At 51.9% G+C, this 21,616-nt stretch overlaps 1 protein-coding gene across 5 annotated transcripts in view; it reads right to left on the bottom strand.

The window, feature by feature from the left end:
- Nucleotides 1-747: 747 nt before the first annotated feature.
- LRRN2 (leucine rich repeat neuronal 2) overlaps nucleotides 748-21,616 on the bottom strand; it is a 96,302-nt gene continuing 75,433 nt past the window's right edge. For 3 of the 5 annotated variants that reach the window (XM_011990435.1, XM_011990432.1, XM_011990433.1), the window contains one exon: nucleotides 748-3,797. In XM_011990435.1, coding sequence (XP_011845825.1) covers nucleotides 1,430-3,571 — 2,142 coding nt within the window. In that variant the 5' untranslated portion in view covers nucleotides 3,572-3,797 and the 3' untranslated portion in view covers nucleotides 748-1,429. Of the gene's footprint in view, nucleotides 3,798-5,128; nucleotides 5,232-16,422; nucleotides 16,526-21,616 lie in introns of those variants that run through there. The other 2 variants (XM_011990436.1, XM_011990434.1) reach the window with 2 other exon arrangements.

Raw genomic sequence — 21,616 nt, 5'->3', positions numbered from 1 at the left:
CAGAAACGGAGAGCGGTGGCTCAGTGGCCTCTGGCTCTGGCACGGCCCCTTGATGGGCCCACAGTGGCCCCTCTGCCCTTGGCTCTGATGGCTTCCCAACAGATGTTCCTCTTCACATGTAGTCCTAATAACTCAATCAGTTTAAAAACGAAAAAAACTAAAAAAGCAAACCATGCTCATTGCAAATTATACTGAAATGAAACAGACAGATAAAATGCAGTAATTTCCTTATCCCATAGCCCTCCTCTCCCTAAATCCTCTATCACCCCACGCCCTGCTCCTGCCCTAGCGAGCCAAAGTTCTTGCTGTCTTGATGATTTGCAATTCTCTGCATGACTCTGCCTCTTGGGTTTGTTTAATTAGAAATAGGCTGGGAAGTGCTTCCTATGCTCTGGCATGTTAATTGCTTATCAGAGAAGGAGAAGGGGTGACAGCATTTGGTGATGGAAATTTCCGCTCTCCCCATCTCAGGGTTTGTCTCCATGGTTCTCTCCCACCCCTCTCCTTGCCTCCTGTGCTCTGCCTCCCTCCCTTCCTCACTCTGGTCATTGTCACAGCCACAGAGACTCTTGGGGGCCAGAAGCAGGCCCAGGGGCCAGAATTCAAACTGAAAAGGAAAAACTGTCCCCTTTTTCACCCTGTCCCTTTTCTTGTCCATCTTCTCATATCCCAGCTGGTCGCCATGCCCAGCTGGCTCCGAGGAGATTCCAGAGCAGAGCTCCTTAACTGCACTCAGTACTCAGAGGATTATTTTCCTTTCATTCCTTTCCCCCGTATTATTGTTATTATTTACTTTTATTTTTTACAAAACAGGAGAAAAGAGTGAATTGGGTTGGGGGAGGTGACACATTTCTCCACAAAGGTACAAAATTGCCTATAGAAAGTCAGCTTCGGAATGCCGAGCCCGGGCTGCTGAGATGAGGCGTTCCTGGGCATCCCTCTCCCAAATGTCCTTCGGATCTGGCTGCGGTCACTCCCACATTGAGGGCAGCCTCCCCGAGGTGAGATGGAGAGGCCTCCTTTAGCCCTTGCCCAGGAGGCACAAGAGCAAGCGACTGAGACTGTACAGAGAAAGAGAAGAGGAAGGGGTGCAGCCCGGGGACACAGGCGGGGGACAGCCAAGCCAGGCCCAGGAGCCTCTGGGCAGGGAGAAGATGGGGAGGCAGGAGGCTCTAGCCAGAGTCCCTCCTGTTCCTTGGAGATGTTCCTCAGAATGGCAGCAGAGGTGCCCCTAGGAGGTAAGGACAACTTTGTGGAGGCCGCAGAAGCACCCCCAGGGCCATAAAGCCCCATCTGTCTTGGCCCAGCTGCCAGGCCTCAAGCACGTGGGTCCATGTCCCTTTCCTGGCAGGGCATCTGGCCCAGACTGCTTCTCTTTTGGTAAAAAGTAGTCCTAGTGGTTTCTCTACTGCTGAGAACAGGCTGAGCTTCAAGAATTTTGAGACAATGGTGGTGACAGTGTCTCCCCTTCTGAGGAGCTAGGCAGCTTCCTCCCTGGATTCCAGGGCAGGACGAGGGGAGCAGACACAACCCGGACAGAAGGGGCACTCCAGCCCCAGAAAGCCCACGCTGGAGGGAGAGGCCGCCTCCCACCCACCCCCTTCCTGGGTTGGCCTGTGCCAAGGTGGGCCGCTAGCCCAGCTGCCAGGAGGAGGACAGCGAGAGCCAGGATGGCAATGAGCCCAGGACGGTCCCCTAAGGCTCTGTGGCAAGAAGTGGCCTCTTTGGTCCTGGCCCATACACAAGCCAACTGGGTGTGGGCATCAGCAAAGGCCACTTGCAGGCAGGCCCAGTACTCTGTGGCCTGAAGGAGGCGGGTAATGTTGTAGCTGTGGGTTCCCCGAGGCAGGCGGGCCAGAGCTGTGGCCCCCTGGCCCCGGAGGGAGGAGGCGCTGGACCAGGTGAGGTTGGTGGACACTGTGTTGGGTGGGGTGACCCAAGATAGCAGGATGTGATAGGGGTGGGTCTCCTGCACCCGGAGCTCCAGCCCCCGTCCTTCGTCCCTGCCTGGCTGGAGGAGAGCACGGCCCACAACCACACTAACCGTCTTAGTGTCAGCCCCCACCAGGTTCTGGGCCACACAGGTGTACAGCCCTGCCTCTTCCGCTGTCACCCTTCGCAGCTCCAGGGTCCCCTCGGGGTACACCCGGTACCTCCTGCCTGCATGGGCAGGTGTCAGTCGAAACCCGGCTGGAGTGACCCAGTAGATCTCGGGTTCGGGTTCGGCCAGTGCCCGGCAATGCAGCACCATGCTCTCTCCGCTGGCTACTTGGAGGCTTGGGGGGAAGCTTCGGGGGGAGATGAGGGGCAAACAGTGGTCCGTCATCTCCCGGAAGGGCACCTCACGGACTGGGCGGCGCTGGAGGTCCGGAGGCTCCGCGCATAGGGTGGATTGCGGCTCGATGAAGCGGACACGGGTGCCCGTGGCATTGGCCCAGCGGATGACACAGTCACAGCGGATGGGGTTGCCGTGGAGACCTACCTCCTGCAGGTTGGGCAGGGACTCCACCGTCTGCTGATGCAAGGCACTGAGAGCGTTGTTGTTGAGCATGAGGGTCTCCATCTGGGGCAGGTGGTGGAAGGCGCGGGGGTGGATGAAGGACAGCCGTGGGTTATTGGTGATATCCAGCTTGGTCAGCTCGGGGAGGTTCACCAGGGCGAACTTGTCGATGGAGACCAGCTCCTCCATGTTGTTCAGCCCCAGCTCCTTGAGGTGCAGCATGTTGGCAAAGTCCCCCGGCCCTACTCGCTGGAGCGGGTTCTTGTTGAGGTCTAGGAACTTGAGCCCGGGCACCTGTTCCAGTGCCCGCCTGGGCACCCGGGCCAGCTGGTTGTCGTAGAAGGAGAGGCTCTCTAGGCTTTGCAGCCCCTCCAGGGCATAGTCGGAGATCTCCCGCAGGTTCATGCCTGCTAGCACCAGGCTACGCAGGTTGGCCAGGGGCCGGAAGTTCATGTCCAGGATGGCATCTACCTTGTTGCCGCCAATCATGAGTATCTCCAAGTTGGGCAGCATTTCGAACCAGCGGCTGTCAATGGCCCTCAGCAGGTTGGAGTTGAGGTGCAGCCTCAGCAAGTTGCTGAGGCCGGAAAAGGCCCTGGGGGCAATGCGGTAGAGCTGGTTGTGGTTGAGATAGAGTTCCTGTAGGCTGGCCAGCCCTGCAAAGCTGTGGTCCTCCAGCCGGGTCAGCTGGTTCTCCTCTAGGTGCAGGCTCAGCAGCTGGGGCAGGGCATGGAAATCACAGTCTCGGGCATCCGAAAAGCTGTTCTGGGAGAGGTCCAGCTCTGTGAGATTGGCCAGGTAGCCCAGCTCACTCTGGTCCACACGGACAATGCTGTTGCTCTGCAGGAGCAGGGTCTGTGTGCCTGCGGGGAGCGCTGGGGGGACCGCCGTCAGGAATAGGTCATTGCAGTCCACAGTGGTAGCCTCACGGTAGGATGAGCGGGGCGTATACCAGGGCCGGATCTGGCAGGCACACTGAGGGGGGCAGGGCACACGCCAGGGTACCACGGGCACAGCGGCAGTGGCACCAGCCACCCAAGCTAGCAAGAGGGGGGCCACGAGGAGCCTCATGGTGGAGCTGCAGGGCAGGGGACCATTCACGAGAAGAGTCTGGAGTCCTGCTCTTCGTGTTTTGCAGGGTAAGGGTCAGCAACCCTGCCAGGGCCCAAGGAACCACCCTCCCAGAGCAGTCATTCTACACCAGGTGTCACTTCTTGCCCTCCTGGATATGGCTTGTCTTCCTTGTCCACTGGGGCTGGGCCTGCTCACTCATTGCCAGGCCCCATTAGGGGCAGCCCTGGAAGAAGAGGATGCAGAGTTAAGGAGGTTGCAGAGAAGCAGTATCTACCCCTCCTCCCATGTTTGTTTGTTTGTTTAAAACAGAGTCTCATTCTGTCACCCAGGCTGGAGTGCAGTGGCACACTCAGCTCACTGCATCCTCCGCCTCCTGGATTCAAGCGATTCTCTTGGCTCAGCCTCCCAAATAGCTGGGATTACAGGCATGTGCCACCACCCCTGGCTAACTTTTGTATTTTTAGTAGAGACGGAGTTTCTCCATGTGGGCCAGGCTGGTCTTGAACTCCTGACCTCAAGTGATCTGCCCACCTCAGTCTCCCAAAGTGCTGGGATTACAGGTGTGAGTCACTGCGCCTGGCCCCTCCCATATTTTTTGACTCAACAAGCCAAAAGAGCTGCAGAGGTCATGGCCAGGACCGTCCTCAAGGCTTTAGTGTCCTTTTCTATGACCTGCTCACAGGGCAAGTGACTGTGAGTCTTCAGTGAAGGAGAGGAAGGTGTGTGTCTGTGTCTGTGTGTGTGTGTGTGTGTGCACGCGCACATGCACGTTGTGTGTTTGAGAGGCAAGGAGAGTGGATGGGCTGAAATTATTGTTATCTTCAGAGTCCTTCTGAGCCCAGAGAGATGTAAGGTAGGTTCTCTAACCTTTCTTACCTCTTTCCTCCCAGCCTCCTTGGCTCACTGGGTAAATGGAAGATAAAATGGTAAGTTTCCAGAAATTCCTCTGGCAGTGTAAGTGGGAGGTGGGTGAGGATTGGTGGAAATAAGTACAACAGCTTCTAAAACCTGGGATGGGCTCCCCAGGACTCTAGAGGTGAAAGGCAGCAGACCTGGTCCACATCCAGGCAGGCTGGGGTGTTCTGCTGCCTAGGATCCTCCGGGTGGGGATACTGCTGTGGTGTTTGCCAACTTCCTCACCCTGGAGGCAGGAGGTTTTCTCCTTTCCCAACAGCCTGGCAGAGTTGCCCAGCAGGAGGCAGTGGAGTTAAGAAGCCTGGGTCTGAGCTCCTCAGCTGTGCAGGTAAGGCCTTCTGTGACCCGGCCCCTTCACCTGGCTTCTCTTGTCACCACCCCACTTACCCGCTGCACACAAACCTGAGGTTACCGTGACATGCCACCCTTCTGATGTCTCCTCCTCATTGTCTTCCAGACAATTCCTACTTGTTCTTCAACGCTCAACTTTAACTTCAGTCACCACCTGCAGAAGGCTTCTCCAAAACCTCCCCACCTGGCTAAGGGGCTGGCTTTATGCTCTTAAAGTACTCACGCTTCCTACTGTCACAGTTCTCACCACACCATGGGAAAACACCTCTAACTAGAGACCTGTCTTGCCTCTTGTGCCTGTAGTACAGGATGGGTGCCCAGTGTGTGCTGATTGTATGAATCAATCTCTGTGACTCCAGAGCTCCTTTCCCCAGGAGATTGGACATCACCCCTCCAATCGAGAATCCGAGCCACTGCTGTTTCCTCCATCCTGAGTGTGAGGAACCTATCCAGTTTCTCTCTTAGATCCCAGGGCCATGGAGGCAAGTATAGCCTTGGCCTAGAACCAAAGATGGAAACAAAAAGGGGCCAGACTATGTTGCCTTCTTAAGCCTGTTCTGACTCCTGAGTGGGAATCTGATTCCAGGTAAGTTTTTAGCTACAAGTGTCAAGGAAATGCACAAACACTTACTGAGCACCCACCATTGCTCAGGACTCTTCAAAGACTCTGAATGTCTTTTTTCACATGACCTTCATAACAGGTATATGAGATAAGCACTCATACCTCCAGTTTGCAGGTTAAGAGACTGAGGTCCTGAAGAGGTTAAAGAACTTGGCTCAAGTCACATAGCTGGCGAGCAGCAAGATACAAGAATCAACTCAAGTCCAGGGGGCTGTGTGCCGTTTACACTTCACATCTGTACTCCCAGGTCTGTCTGGTCTGACTCTGCCCTGGGCCTCTGGAGGGTCTGGGATGTACTGACTGCCAAAGTTGCAGGCCATGTGTCTGTTCTTGTCCCCTGGGGTGATGACTCCTTACCAGGTAGCTGCAAAAAGCTTGGAACTATGTCTCCTGCCACTATCCAGGCAGGTACCTCTCAGTGGGCCAGAGGGGTTCTTTGCCTATCTCATCCTGCTTCCAGGATGCTAGGGCTTGGGAGGGGAGTAGTTGGAGGCAGGGTCCCCTTCCCTGAGCAGGAACACAGCAAGCCTATTTACATTTGACTACTTCCCACTTTCCCCTGCAGCTATTTCTGAAGGTGGGAAAAACAACCGTGACTTAAAAGGCATAGAGGTTTTGCGTAGGGGTGTGTGTGCACTGACACGTAAAACTCAAGGTAAACAAACACACATGCACACATGCCTGCATGCCTGCATACATGTCCAAGGGGAACCCAGCTACCCAAGCCAGTGTATGGGGGTCAGGAAGTGGGGAGGGAATTTTGTGGTGTTCTATGTGGGTGAAAAGGAAGGAGGGAACAAGCTGAGTCTCCGAGAGGTCCCTGTTGTGGAACTGGATCTATGGCCGGTAGTCATGCCACACTTACATACCAGAGACCACTGACTGCCACCTAGACCTGCTGTGAGAGAGCAGACCCATCAGCAAATAGATCAGGACCCAAATCTCGGCCCTACCACTCACTACCCAAGCACCTGAGGCAAAGCTACTTGACTGCTCTGAGCAACCATTTCCTTCTGTGTTACATGAGATTGTCACTGGAGTTAAATGAGCGTGTTGCACACAGAAAGAACTGGACAGATGTTAGCTCCCTTCCAGCTCCAGTCATCCCTCAGGGTTAGGAGGTTCTCCAGCTCTAGGACTTCTTAGGGGACAGTAGAAGTTGGCTCCTAGGGCTCAATAAGTTAGCAAGTGCCATGCTAATTGGGGAGGCAGGTTCAAAAACACAAAACGACTAGGAGAGCCCAAGACCTTTCCCAAGTGGAGAGAAGGGTGAGGGCTGGAGGAGGTGGAGAGGGGTCTTCAGCTGGGCCCCAGCATCTCCCTGACTTTTAGACCCTACCTGAGTCCAGTTTCCCTTCTTCATCAACACTTGGTTCTAAGCGCTCAGTCAGTGCTCAACTGCACTGAGGGGATCAAGGAACCATTTAAAACTTAATTGAAACCCTCCAGGCACTTGCCTTTCCCCTCCACCCGAGACTGCTGCCCCTTCCTTCCCTCCCCTGGTTGGGCTGGGTGGAGGAGGCAGAGGTTGTGGCTCCTGGGCTAGGAGCCTGGGGCTGGGCCTTAGGATCCAGAGGCAGTGACTTGAAGACTCATGCTCACACGGCACCTCTGACCCCAAGGCTTGGCAAAGGCCCAGGCAAGTCCACCCCCTCACTGCTGAGCATGCAGCCCTTTCCAGGATGCAGCTCAGAGCTGCCCACTCACCTGCCATCACCATCTAAGGCTGCCTCGCACATGGCCCGCTCATGCAGGCTGATGAGCAGTTTCTATCGGGGAGCTGCAGAGAAAGCTAACTGTCTTTCATCTGTAATCTCCAGGGGTGATCAGGAGTTCAGACTGTCACGTGTATACTTTCCCCAACTGGATTCCAAGCGGCCTGAGGCAGGGGCCATATCTTACATGCTTTTTGTGTCCTCAGAGCACCAAGTGTAGGATTGAGCATGTAGCAGGTGCTTGAGAGTGGCTATAGTGAAATGCGTAGAGAACACGCATTGCATTTAATCCCCCCAACAACCCTGCATGTGGGCAAGAAGGGATTATTTAGCCCCATTTTGCCAGGGAGGCAACTGAGAGAAACATGAAGTGATTCATCAGAGGTTGCACAGCTTCTATGCAGTGGGGTCAGGATTCAAACCCAGGGTCTTTGACTCTACCGCCTGCCTCACCAGCCCAGCCAACGCGGATCAGCGCCTGTTTTACAGGAGCAGAGGGCAAGGCTGCCTCAGTTGCAAATCCCTTCAGAGAAAACCTGGGTCCTCAGGTCCTCCACCCCACCTGTCCCCGGCTGGGCCCCTCAGCTCCTGTTCCTTGACTCCTGCCTAGAACGACCCCCTTGGGGGACAGTGTGGGGAAGGACACTGTTCCTGTGTGTGTGTGGCTGGGCCTGGAACCACAGGGACAAACAGAGCCAGCTGCTGCACACAGACCTCAGCCTGCCTTCTGAATGGGGGCTGTGGGCTGCTTTTTGCACAGTGACTGCTGGCCAGCTGTGGGCTTCAGTGACAGGAGACAAAAGCCCTAGAGCTGTATTCCAAGAAGCAGGGTTGGTTGCCCACTCCAAGGGCAAGTTTCTCTCTTGGAAGGGCTGGTGCTGCAAACCCTGTCAGGCCTATGTCCTCCAGGCTGTTTCTGTGGATTTAGCAGAAACTGTGGAATTAATCCGCTACGCTCCTGATTAAACTAAGACCTTTGGCAAAGGTCTGAAGGAAGAGTTTTGGAGAAGCTGTCGGTGCTTTCTCCCTTCCCTGCTTCTCAGGCCCGGGCCCCAGCACAGCCCCAGTGCTCCTGACTGGTATTGGTGGACACAGAGTCTCCTCTCCTCTCCTCCTCCCTCCTCTCCCTGGCGGTTCCCTGCCCAGCCCCCTGGGAGCTGAGGGTCCGGAGGGCGGGTGGCAGGCGGTGATCGATTGCCTGGCCTTGGCTGCTTCAGTGCCAGGACATCCCTCTCCCCCCAAAGCTGCGGAGACAGATGGGCGGCATAATTGAGTGTAGCGTTGATAAACTCCAGCCTCCTCACCAGCAGATAAGCGCTGGGTGGGAGGGATGCTGAGGGTGAGGAAGGCCAGTCCTCCATCTGCATACCTGGCCTCCAGCTCCTCCTGGGAGGTGAGCCTGGCCCCTCACTCCCACTTCCCATTTAATCACACATAACCAGAACCTCAGAGCTGGAGGAAACCTCAGAGCTGGAGGAGACCTCAGCCTCAGCGTTTATCTGCTCTTCCAGAGTCTAATTCCATAAATAACTTATGTGAAGGAGGAGTGATGGGGCGTGAGCCTGGCTCTGCTGCTCACTGTGTGACCTTGGGCAAAGTATTTAATTTTTCGAGCCCCAAATCCCTGAGCTGGGAAACGGGGATAATGCCTGCATCCCTTCTGGAACTGCTGTGAGGAGTATGGGATGTAAGGTGCACGAAGTGCCTGTTAGTTCCCTCCATTGCTTCCCAGCATTGTGGCCTCTCCTTTCATCTTATCATGCATTGGGTTGGCGCAAAAGTAATTGCGGTTTTGGCCATTACTTTTAATACTAATACCTAATACTTCTCACTTCTCAATTTTTGTAATAAACTTTAAAAAATATTGTTGAGGCATAACATATGGACAGGAGAGTACATAAATGTCCCTGATCCCAACATGCATAGGTACAAGTGCAACCACCACCCAAATCAAGACATACACATTCCCAGCACTCCAGAAGCTTCCTAGGTACCTGCCCCTTCCCAGTCAATATCCAGCCCCAACCTGGAGCTAACCACCATCCCAACTTCTATCGCCACCAAGCAGTTTCATCTCGAAAACCCAGAATTCCCCTTCGTTTTCCACGACAAGTTAGGACCAGGGTCTTTGGAATTAGGTTACTCTGGCATTAAGGAACTTTAAATCCACTTCATTCCTCCTCCTACTTCAAAGTGGGCTATAGCTTCTCCGTCTTATGTTTAACCTGTGATCTCCAGGAAGAGAGGCTGATTCTTCTCTCTCTTTCTAGAGTTCCCATATCTAAAAATTGCTCTCAGCTTTGGGGCTCAGCTCTGGGCAGCATCCTCATGGCCTGGGCCTGGGAGTGCCATGCTACCTTGAGGAAGGATGATGTGGGTGACCTCCTGGCCCCTGTGCCCCCTAGGCCTTCTCATCACAGAGTTCCAGGACACTAGGCAAGAGGATGGATTGGGGGTGGCCAGGAAGGAGGGGCCCAGACCTGCACTAACCACCCGTCCCCTGGGCCACTCTACTCGGCAGTCTCAGAGGCTCCTCCCACTCTGTTGTCCTAAACACAACATCTCCTCCCACCATCTAGCCGTGCTGCATTGTTCCCATTGCCATCAGCACCATCGTCCACCAAAGGCTGGAAATGCCCATCCTCTTCATCTGCCCTCTCCCACCTCACACCCCTCATCAAAATGCTCACACTTAACCTTCTCTTTCCACTTCTGGCCTTGTCCCGTACGGTGGCCTCTTTCTTTCAGGCTCTCCTGCTCACCCGAGTGAGCCACACTTCCCTCACTGCCTCTCATTCCCAGACACGCCGCACTCTGGCTATTTTTCCTTCCACAGCTCGGGCCTCTCACTCTGCCTGCCACGCCCTTCCCCAACTTCAACTCTTCAACTTCTCTTCCGCTGTGAAAACCCATCCCAAATGCCACCTCCCCTGTGACGCTTTCCCTTAGAGAAGAGTGGTTCCTCCCACAGCTGCCCCCGAGACTCTCTGAACAAACCACAGTGGCAGCTTCCTCACTGTTAGGCCGTGAGTCTGTCTTCCTAACCAGGCTGAGAGCTGCTCGAGGAATGGATGGTTTGCTATGGATTTTTGTGTCCCTAGAGCCTAGTGTCATGCACTTTCCCTTGCAGGACTGAGGGGTACTCTGCCGGGAACTGTGAATCACAACCCATTAGTAGGTCATGAAAACAATTTAACGTGGGTCACGATCTACATTAAAAAAATGATAGAGAATATCAGACTGCATTGTATGCAGCCAGACTAAGCATTGTTTTGAGATGCTCCCCCTGCTATTTTACACACACACATTTGTGCACTGGGACATGATACAAGGCTTTTTCTTTTCTTTCTTTTTTTTTTTTTTTGCCTTGGGCTGTAGCTATAAAAGCTTGAAAACCATTACCCTGAGAATCTCTCTTTGGGGAAAATGAGTCCCTTCAACTCTAGTTGACACCACTGGGATGCTAACAGAAAGCAAAGTCTCAGAGGAAAGATGTGGCATTCCTGAGTGTCTTCCATGTACCAGGACTTCTATTTGCTAGCCACTTTATATTCCTCATCCCATCCTTCTGCGAGGGACATACTTTCCAGATGAGAAACCTAAGCTCCACAAAGCTAAGGGGCCGGACTGAGGTCCCACAGCGAGCGTGTAGAGGAGCCAGGATCTGAACCCCATCACCAGCCCTTGCCAGTTCCATGATTTCGGTGCCAGCGCTCACCTGACCTCCAGGGCTGTCATGGTGGGAAGGGACTGGAGGGCATCTGCTGGGCAAAGGTGAGGCTTCTTTTTTCATACTTGCCCTCCCCTCCTTTCTGGGATGAGAGGGGTCAGGGTTCCAGGAAACCCCCCTTGTTGGGCCTGGGAGGGGAGGGACTGTCCCCAGGCAGGAATCTCTGTCTTCCCAGGTCTCCTGGCTGGCCCAAGCAGAGAGTGTTAGAGCTCTGCTGCCTGGAAGGCAGCCTGCCTCATTATTTCTTAATTAGGAGTGGAAGGTGCCAGTAGGTAGCACAGAGTCATTGCCGTCTGCGTGCACTGCACCAAAAAAGCCTGCAGGGGAGCCGAGCCAGCCTGCTGGGGGCACGGAGGCAGCTCCAGGCTGCATCTCACTGCCACTTGCTGACAGGCTTTTGCTGATCCTCAGAGGAAACTTTTCTGACCCCCTGCACCATCTCCTGGGCTCCCATGATGCCCTAGTGTGCCTCCATCCTAAACTGGCTGGCTGGCTGTCTCCCCGACCAGACTGTGAGCTCCTCTGAGGCAGGAACTGTACTCCAAGTTGCCAGTTCTTCCAACAGTCTAGACACAGTGGTAGCTCAGAGAATATCAGGAGAAGGAAAGAAAGAGGGAGGGAGGGAAGAAGATAAAGGCAAGGCAGGCAAGGTAAGTGGGGAGGGGGCTGGCTGTCTCAGAGCTCAGGTGGCTCCATTGCCTATGGGGTGGGCAGTGTCTGGGCTCAGACCCTCTGCCTCCTTCCTTCCTGACAGGAAGGAGACAAGCATCATCCCAGAGCCTGTGTTCCCTGGGCAATACCCGGGTCACTACAGGCATGGCCTCTTCAGCCCTTCCTTGGTCACTGGCCCCCAGGTGAAGAGGGCATTCTTCTCTGACTCAAGTTCTTGCCTCTGGATTTGCCATGCTCCTATGACAGTCTTCACCCTTCTGAAGCTCTTTCCGGCTCCCCTTCCAGAAATCCCGCAGGTTCCACTGACCTCTCTGAGAGCGTAGGCGAGTGGTTGAATGGCGGGCTTTAGAGACAGTGTGGCACCAGAGTCCTATGCTGGCTGTGTGATCCTGAACCTCCTCACTGAGATTCTCATCTGCAAGATGGAGACAGACCTGCCTCATAGCGAGGGGGAATCTGAAAAAGATGTCTAGAGAGTGCCTGGTGCTCATTAGAGTTTCCTGCCCTTTTTATCCACTTTGATTTCTTAGAGGCACATTTCTCTGGCAGGGCTTCGAGACCACCTTTGTACTAGGCCAGCATCAGGCTGGCCTATCAGGGTACTCAGTCTCTTAGGTGGGCAGCCTCTTCCTTGGAACCTTCCCAGTGCAGGTGACACTCCTTCCTAACAGAGCTGCCCTGTCTGATGTCAACTATAAGCACTCCCTGCAGTCTCCAACCGGGATCCTAGTTCTAGTCGTCAGGACGGCTCTAGGACTCAGTTCATTTAAAGATCACTGGTGTTGGACACAACGCTCACCCAATAAACAACTCAGCACCAGCTCCTCCTGGCTTAGGGGAGCAGCTTCTCTGCTTCCCCACATGCTCTCCAGAAGGGTCGAGAGTGCCCCTCCCCTACCAGAAGAATTCTAAATGTCCCAGCTGATGGCTTCCCATAGACGTTCCACGCTGGCCACAGTTGCAAGCCTCAGATGGGCAGCCAAGCCCAGTGCTGACCCATGAGCTTCTCCACCTCTCTGCATCAGGAGTCAGGTCGGGGTGCTGAACAGACCCTGCAGCATGGCTCCTCCAGCAGTCTGGGCCCCAAGACATCCCTTTAGCCCCAGTGGATCCCTGGAACAGAGGCAAGGGCACGGGGGAAGGGGAAGGAAGACTCAAGAGCAATACAAGCGATAGTCTCTCCTGTCCCATGCCTTCGCACATGCAGGGACCTTGCCCACAAGTCCCCTTCCTCACCTGCGTATCTGGGGAATTCCTTTCCATCTCTGAAGTCACAGTTTATGCTGTACCCCTATGTGGTCTTCCCTGACGACCAGGCTCCACCACCAACTCAAAATAATCAGTTCCTTGCTCCTTCCTCCACCCTCAAGAATCCACATCCGCAAAGAAAATGTGCTATGTATACACTGACATGATTTGGCTGTGTGCCCACCCAAATCTCCTCTTGAACTGTACCCCCATAATTCCCACATGTTGTGGGAGGGACCTGTGGGAGATAATTTGAATCATGGGGGCAGTTTCCCCCATACTGTTCTCGTGGGAATAAGTGTCACAAGATCTGATGGTTTTATCAGGGGTTTCTGCTTTTGCATCTTCCTCATTTTCTCTTGCCGCCACCATGTAAGAAGTGCCTTTCACCTCCTGCCATGATTCTGAGGCCTCCCCAGTCATGTGGACCTATAAGTCCAATTAAACCTCTTTTTCTTCCCAGTCTCAGGTATGTCTTTATCAGCAGTGTGAAAACAAACTAATATATGCACCATGGAATACTACACAGGCATCAAAAGAACATGGCCTTTGCAGCAGTGTAGGTGGAGCTGGAGGCCATTGTCCTAAGCAAATTCACGCAGGAACAGAAAACCAAATACCACATCTTCTCATCTATAAGTGGGAGTTAAGTATTGAGCACATATGGACATAAATATAGGACCAGCAGACACTGTGGACTACTACAGCGTGTGTGTGGCGGGGGTTAAAAACCTACGTATCAGGTATATGCTCACTACCAGGGTGACAGGAGCCATACTCCAAATCCCAGCGTCACGCAATATTCCTGAGTAACAAATCTGCACATGGATCCCCCTGTACATAAAATAAAAGTTGAAATAAAAAAAATTCACATCAAATATGACGCTCATCTTCTCTCTCTCAGACTGCGAGCTGCTTGAGGACAGGGACAGTGGCTTTATGGCCCTGGATGAATATAGGGAAGCACCACTGCTTTCGAGGTGAATGAGGCCTTAGTTAAGGAGGTTTGGGTTTCCTGCCTCCAAGTGTCAGAGGTACTGAGGAAAGGACCCTCAGGGCAGGGTCAGGTGGGGGTGAGTGAGACCTGGTCAGAGGGGCTGGGCTCTGGTGGCTGAGGAGAAAGGGAGGCAGAGAATGGGGAGCAGCCCAGTTAAACATGGAGAAAGGCCAAGCCCCTTCTAACGGAAAAGGAAAATGAAATCAGAATGAAAATTGATGAGGCGGAGAGAAAAGGAGACTCATTTCATCAGCAGGTTTGCCAGACGAAGCTCTAGATAAATCAAGCCGTGGAAGGAGTCCTGGTCTCGGGGGCGCTGCCTGCTCCCTCTGTCAGCTGTCCAGGAAGCCTGGAGATAAATGGCTGCAGCTGAGGCCCCGAGGCGGGTTTGTCTTTCCTTCCCACTAACCGCAAGACAATGGCTTGCCATCCTGGCCACCTCCTCCAATGCCCTGGCCATTCCCTCTCCCAGGCCTTCTCCTGTGCCCCTCCTCAGTCCCACAGACCTCTCCCTGGGCAGTCCTCTGCACCCCGCCTTGCCAGGGCAGGCCAGTGGACAGTGTTTCTCAGAGACTGCTTCCTGCCTTCCACCCCTCACTCATCTCCAAAGCCAGATGGGGGAAGCAGAGCTGGTAGACGCAGCATGGGACAGGGCTGGCTCTACTCCCGGCTTGGGGACAGACTTTGGATGGTGTCTTCTTCCTTCTCTAGGCCTTGGGTTTCTCATCTGCAAAATGAGGGGGTTGGGCTAGAGCAGCGGTTCTCATACTGTAGTCCATGGACCAGTAGAATTCACATCACCTGGAAACTTGCTAGAAATGCCGGTTCCTTGGCCCACCCAAGACCTCCAGAATCAGAAACCCTGAGGGTGGGCCCTAGTCACCTGTGTTTGAACAAGCCATGCAGGTGGTTCTGATGTACGCTGAAGTTTGAGGATTGCTGGCTAGCTAATCTCTAACCTCCTCTCCAGCTCAGATTAGAATTCTACAAACCAAGAAGAGTGACGCCTAGAGTGTTCAATCTAATATATATACATACATGTGTATATGATGAGCTGCTTATACCCTGACAGATTAGGGTGGGTATTCAAGACTTCCCTCACCTCCTCTGTCCTGGCCACAAGGGAACTCTTATCCATTGAGCATGAACTAGAGCCCTGACCTTATCCCAGGCACTGTAAAGATGTGAGGGCTGCAAATACAAAGTTATGGGGGAGGGCAGGTGGGGATTCACAGGTTAGAAAGAAAACCAAACCAGTCCACTAGAGGATGATAAAAGTTGTCACACAGCAAGGGCAGCAGGGCACAAGCTAGGGGAGACGGCATGATTCTACCTTGTATAGGAAGTTAGACAAACATTCAGAGGAATTTACTAAAAATCACTGTACACTAAAAATGGCTGAATTTGATGGTATGCAAATTATACTTCAATAAAGCCATTGGAAAATCCACAGGGGTAGTGTTGCTGGAATCCACAGGCCAGTAATGCACAGATAGGAGGCACTAGGAGCAAAGGTCCCGATATTCAAACATATGAAGTGAGTTCCAAGCAGTGAGTGGCTCCCCTTGGGGCCTGAGAGTGTGGGTGACGTGATGAAGACGGTGGAGCAGCACGCCAGAGGCAGAATGGTCTGGACACAATAGCCAGGCAGAGGCCAACCAAAGGAGGCATATAAGGCAGTAACCAGCTGGGCGCAGGGACTCACGACTGTGATCTCGGTGCTTTGGGAGGCCAAGGGAGGCTCATTTGAGTCCAGGAGTTTGAGACCAGCCTGGCCAACACAGTGAAACCCTGCCTCTTCCAAAAAAACAACACACACACACACACACACACACACACACACACACAAAAACACCTATGTGGGTGTGGTGGCTCATACCTGTAGTTCTAGCTACCGGGGAGGCTGGGGTGAGAAGATCGCTTGAGCCCAGGAGTTCAAGGTTGCAGTCAGCTATGACTACACAACTGTACTACAGCCTGGGCAACAGAGCAAGACCCTGTCTCTAACAATAAAAGCAAACTCAAACCCAAACAAACAAAAGGCAATAGCTACAACAGCCATCAATAATAATAGGTCGTTCAGATCAAATGCACCTTGCAATGAAAATTATTCCATATTGGCCGGGTGTGGTGGCTCATACCTATAATCCCAGCACTTTGGGAGGCCAAGGTGGGCAGATCACTTGAGGTTAGGAGTTTGAGACCAGCCTGGCAACAAGGTGAAACCCCGACTCTACTAAAAATACAAAAATTAGTGGGCCTGGTGGCATGCACCTGTAATCCCAGCTTCTCAGGAGGCTAAGGCAAGAGAATCACTTGAACCCGGGGGGTGGAGGTTGCAGTGACCTGAGATCGTGCCACTGCATTCCAACGTGGGTGACAGAGTGAGACTCTGTCTCAAAAAAAAAAAATTCTTCTGTATTCACAATCCTATGTTGCTATGGTCTGAATATATCCCACAAAATCCATGTACTGGAAACTTATTCCCCAGTGCAACAGTGTTGGGAGGTGGGGCCTTTTGGGATGTGTTTAGGTCATGAAGAAATAAATTACTATTGTAAAAAGGCTTGACAGAGAGAATTTTTTTTTTGTCTGTACCTTCTGCCATATGAGGACGCAGCATTTGAGGCACCATCTTGAAAGCAGAGAGTAGCCCTCACCAGATGCTGGCACTTTGTCTTGGACTTCCCAGCCTCCAGAACTGTAAGAAGTAAATTTCTGTTCTTTATGAATTACCCATTCTGTGGTATTCTGTTAGAGCAGCACAAATGGACTACAATGTATGTGATTCTCACGGTAGCCCTCTGAAGTCAAAGGGGCCATTATCCTCATTTTAGTGGAAAGAAGATAAGTGACTTGTCCAAGTTCACACCTAAACAAGTAACGAGGCTGAGGCTAGAAGATACAGTATGCTTCCAAGTCCAGTCTTTATTTTTCCAGTGAGAGGGCAATGATGCTAATGGTAGTCATTGACTGAGCACTGGTTAGTAGCCAGGCCTTGGGCTAGGTGCCTCACCAGAGGGATTGTGTTGAACACTCACAGTAACACTGTGATGTGGAAATTACCAGCCCCACTTCTCAGATGTGAGAGGGAAGGTACCCAGCCCGGAATATTCAGTTGGTAAAGCCAGGACTCAAACTTGCTTCTGGCTGGCCCTAACACCTGTGCTCTAAACCCCAACCCCACATCACCCTCCTCCAGCCCCCGCTGCCCAGCTCTCCTTCCACTTCCTTAAGCCTGGAATAGAATGAGGAGATTTCCAGTTGACTTATTCAAGCTCCGCTGGGCCTGGGCCAAGCCAAGAGAAAGAAACTGGCCCCTGGCCTAAGCTCAGCAGCCCTTCTTCAAGAGAAGGCCCTTTCCAATCTGGCAGAGGCTTCCTCTCCTCCACACCCATCCATGCCTTCTGAGCCCAGTGCACCCGCTGTGGGAGCAGCGGCTCCCAGGGCCTCCAAGCCTGTGGAAGGAAATGCTTCCATCTGTGATCAATAACAGGCATAATTCAATGACTGCGGCAAGTACAAAAGAGTGTAGGTTAAATCAATATTTAGAAGCTTTGAAATTAAACTAATTAAGAGCAAGCCTTAATGATTTTTACTGTCTGGGAATAAAAAAGACAAAAAGCCCACCAATATTTCATGATTTTACTTTAGTAGCTTGTAATAATTTGGGAAGAGCAGAAAATGAAAAGTGCTCTCAGCCAGCCCTACATCCTGAATTGCAGGGGAGGGAAGCACCTGGTCCTTGGGAATAGAAGACGTGGAGGAGAGAACGAATGGGATGGAGCCCACTGTGCAAACAGCATGTTGTAAAAGGCCCTTGGCTTGGAAGTCAGGGACTGTGATGGGTTGAAGTGTGTTCCTCAGAAAGATATATTGAAGTCCTAACCCCCAGTACCTGTAAAGATGACCTTATTTGGAAATAGTGTCTGAAGATGTAATCACCTGATGATGAGGCTATTATGGAAGGCCCTAATTCAATATGACTGGTATCCTTATAAGAAAAAAAAAAAAGCTGTGTGAAGACAGAGGCACACAGGAAGGTGCCATGTGCCATGGAGACAGATGGAAGTGCTGCAGCTGTGAGCCAAGGAACACCACCAATTGATGGCCACTACCAGAAAGCAGGAGGAGGCAAGAAAGAATCCTCCTCTACAGGTTTCAGAGCAAGGATGGTCCTGCTGACACCCTGACTTTGAACTTCCAGCCTCCAAATCTGCAAGACAATACATTTATGTTGTTTTAAGCCATCCCAGTAACATAGGCACCCTGAGTTCTAGTTCCCACTCTGCTGCTTTCTAATTGTGCAAGTTTGGGCAAGATGCTTTATCTCTATGAGCCTCAGTTTTCTCTACTGAAAAATGGGAATAAGACTAGTACCATCTCTTTTTTACAGAGATGTACAGCTAAAATGAAACTATGAGTGTGAAATACGCATGGTGAACTGAGAAGTACTATACAGATGTGACCTAGGCTCACTGCATAGTGAGAAAAATCTGGGAAGGGATTCAGGAGCCATTGGTCAGGTGGGCAGGAAGTTTCCTGCCTACTCACAGAACCATTCTAAAGATCCGATCAGATCACAGGTATGAGTTCACTCTGTTTTGTTAGCGATATATGCATAAAAGGTGTTTTTGTTGTTCTCAACAATGATCTTATTTGCTGACTGCCGAACCCTAGTTTTCTCATCTGTAAAATAAAAGCGTTGAACAATATTATTTTAAAGGTATTTTCCAGCATTATTCTCTGGGCTTATATATATTTACATATAAGTAAATATTAATATATAAATATTTTAAATGTAATGTGTCTTGGCAGCCCCAACCTTGTTCTCATCCTTAAACCTCTCTCCGCAGCCCACTGCAATTCAGAGAGGGTGTCATCCCAGCTCGTGGAGAGAGGTCAGGACTACTCTGGAGCCTTGCTCACCTCTGTTCCTTGCTGCAGGGATTAAGGGAGAGAGAACCACAGCAGTTGTCCAGTCCTCTCTTGAGTGTACCAGGCATGAAGGGAACAGGAAACCATGCAGGCAGCAAATATAATCTCTATCGATCACGAGATGGCTGGCATCCCAAGTCCGGCTGGCTCCCAGAACTGTTCATCTTAAATAAATGTTCCTGATGACCCACTCGTACTTAACACCAGAGCTCTGTCTTAAAGTGCAGTGGAAAAGGGCAGCTGAGCAAGGAGCTGCTGCTGCTGTGCTGAGCCTCTTCCTTAGCTGCAAGGGTAGAATGTTCTCAGGTGGTCTCAGAATTTTGGAAGGAGCTGTACCTTGCAGCAGTGAGAATTCCAAATGGAAGGACCAACCTTCCTGCCATATGACAACCAACATTCTTCCCAGACAAGTATCACTGCACAGAATGAGCATCTGTTGGCACATCGCCCTCACAGGGACAGGCAACGGCAGCAGCGTCACCAGGATGACCATCTCATTATCACAACGCCATCGTGAGATTTACCTCCACCATCACTACGGTCCGCCCACCTGCAGCCGGCCATCTCTGTTAATGTCACCAGCCCCATCTTTGCCGTATGAATCCCCTGCTCGCTGCCATGACCACACTCACTTAACACCTTCCACGAGCATCATCATTCTCCTCCAGCCACTGTCACAGTCCTGGTCATCATAGCTACCCTGATCACCATCAGAACACGCATATGGCCTCATTGCTGTGATGTGTACAGAACCTGAAACAGACGCAGCTTCTGTTAAAATATACGAATGCTGGCCAGGCTCATACCTGTAATCCTAACACATTGGAAGGCCAAAGCAAGAGGATTGCTTGAGCCCAGGAGTTTGAGACCAGCCTGGGCAACATAGTGATCTGAAAGACTTAGGGGCATCTGCACAGAGCAGAGCTGGTCAACTGGTCTTTCTGTGGGCAGTGGGCTACAAGGTGCATGCCTGTAGTCCTAGCTATTCAGGAGGCTGATATAGGAGGATTCCTTGAGCCCAGGAGGTCAAGGCTGCAGTAAGCCATGATCGCACGACTGCACTCCAGCCTGGGAGACAGAGAGTGACTCTGTCTTTTAGAATAAATAAAATAAAATATGTTGATGCCTACTTCCCACTCTAGACCAATTAAATCAATCTCTGAGGTATAGGATCCACACATGTTGTTAAAAAAAAAACTTCCCAGGATTTCTTTGTAAATTTTATATTTAAAAAGAAACATTGTAAGCAAAAATTGAACCCCATAGTTGTTGATACTGAAATATTTAGGGAAAAGTGTACTGATGTCTGTAATTTACTTTGAAATGCACCAAAATTAAGATGGATTGATAGAGGAATGGATAGATGGAGAGAGATGTGATAAGGCAAGTCTAATAAAAAGGTTAATGGTAGAGTCTAGGTGGCGCGTAGATGATTGCTCACTGTAAAATTCCCTTGACTTTGCTGTATGTTGGAATTTTTCATAATAAAGTATTGGGGGGAAAATCCCCAAATGGTTTGAATGTGAAGCCAGGACTGAGAACTATTACTTCTGAAGGAAAAATCCATAAAGCAAATGAGCTTCTCTTTCCTCTACCGTCCACATGTGAAAGAACATTCCTACTTTCTCATCAAAGCAGTCAGATCTAGCCCAATGCTTCCCCGCCCTTCTCAAGCCAGGGCACATATAGATGAGAGTAATTGTACAGTGTACTGGGGAGAGGGTAGTGGCTGCTGGCAGCCAGAGGGAGCGGCTTGGGGAGACGCTTGGCTGCCCCAGGCCCCACAGGGCTGCCCGGAGTGCCAAGGGCTGTGCCTGACGCCCACTGTCCACAGCCAGACCAGCTGACCAGCTCTGCTCTGTGCAGATGCTCCTGAGTCTCCCAGTTCTAAAACAGCTCAGCATTCTTAGCAAGGATTAAATCCTTTCCCAGACCAGAGTCTGCCTACTGCAGCATGTGACACGTGTGTGTGTGTGTGTGTGTGTGTGTGTGTGTGTGTGTGTGTGTCTGGGGGCAGTCACTGAGAGGGTGGTAGAGAGGACTCTGCGGGAAGGCCCCGACCCCCAGGCCTCATCTGTATGCTCCTCCACACCCCGCTCACCCTGTGGGGGAGTGCCATGGCAACACCGTGCTCTTTAAACACAGGAGTTTGTGCTGCCATCGCAAAGCAGCATTAGGCAATTTAATTAAGGAGCTGGCAGCAGACAAACTTTGTGAGTTAAAGGCATTTTATTAAATACCATTGTATTATGCAGCTCAGTTCCCCCAGGAGCTGCGGAGCTGGGGGAGGACAGAGGAGAATGTGCTAGGGTTTTCTTTTCCTTTCCTTGCTTTTCTTCTGGTCTCCCTCCTGCTTTGTGAAAGCATTCACTGAGTGTAGGGGAACCCCAACAGTGATTGCCTGCTCTCCTCCCCGCCTCCCCTACCCCGAGCATCAGGCCTTGGCATGACGCCTGCAGGCAGAGGCCTGGGGAATATAATCACCAGCGCTCATCTCACGCATTACTGTTCGCAGAGCCCGAGCGCTGTTGTGGTGATCTGGCGCCAGGCCTCTGACCTGCTTTAGTGTTCACAACAGGACTCAGCTCTGCACTTTTGTGCACCATTTCATTGAATTCCCCCACACCGTTGGAGGCAGAACTACTGGCACCCCTATTTTACAGGCAAGGAAACTGAGGCCTACAAAGGTGAAGTAACTTGCCCAAGGTCTTCTAAGTAGTACATAGCGAGGAAGCAATCCTAGACTTGCCAAGAGGTCATGTGGAGATCTTTAGGGCCCCATGATGCCTAATCTGTGCTAAGTGAAGCAGGGCTTCAGCGCTTTAGGGCTCTCAGTGAAATCCCAGACCGAAGA

This window comes from Mandrillus leucophaeus, unplaced genomic scaffold (genome assembly GCF_000951045.1).
Source record: "Mandrillus leucophaeus isolate KB7577 unplaced genomic scaffold, Mleu.le_1.0 Scaffold38, whole genome shotgun sequence".
In the NCBI taxonomy this organism is placed as follows: Eukaryota; Metazoa; Chordata; class Mammalia; order Primates; family Cercopithecidae; genus Mandrillus; species Mandrillus leucophaeus.
Note: the sequence above shows the minus strand (reverse complement) of the source record. Positions and strands in the feature narration are given on the sequence as shown.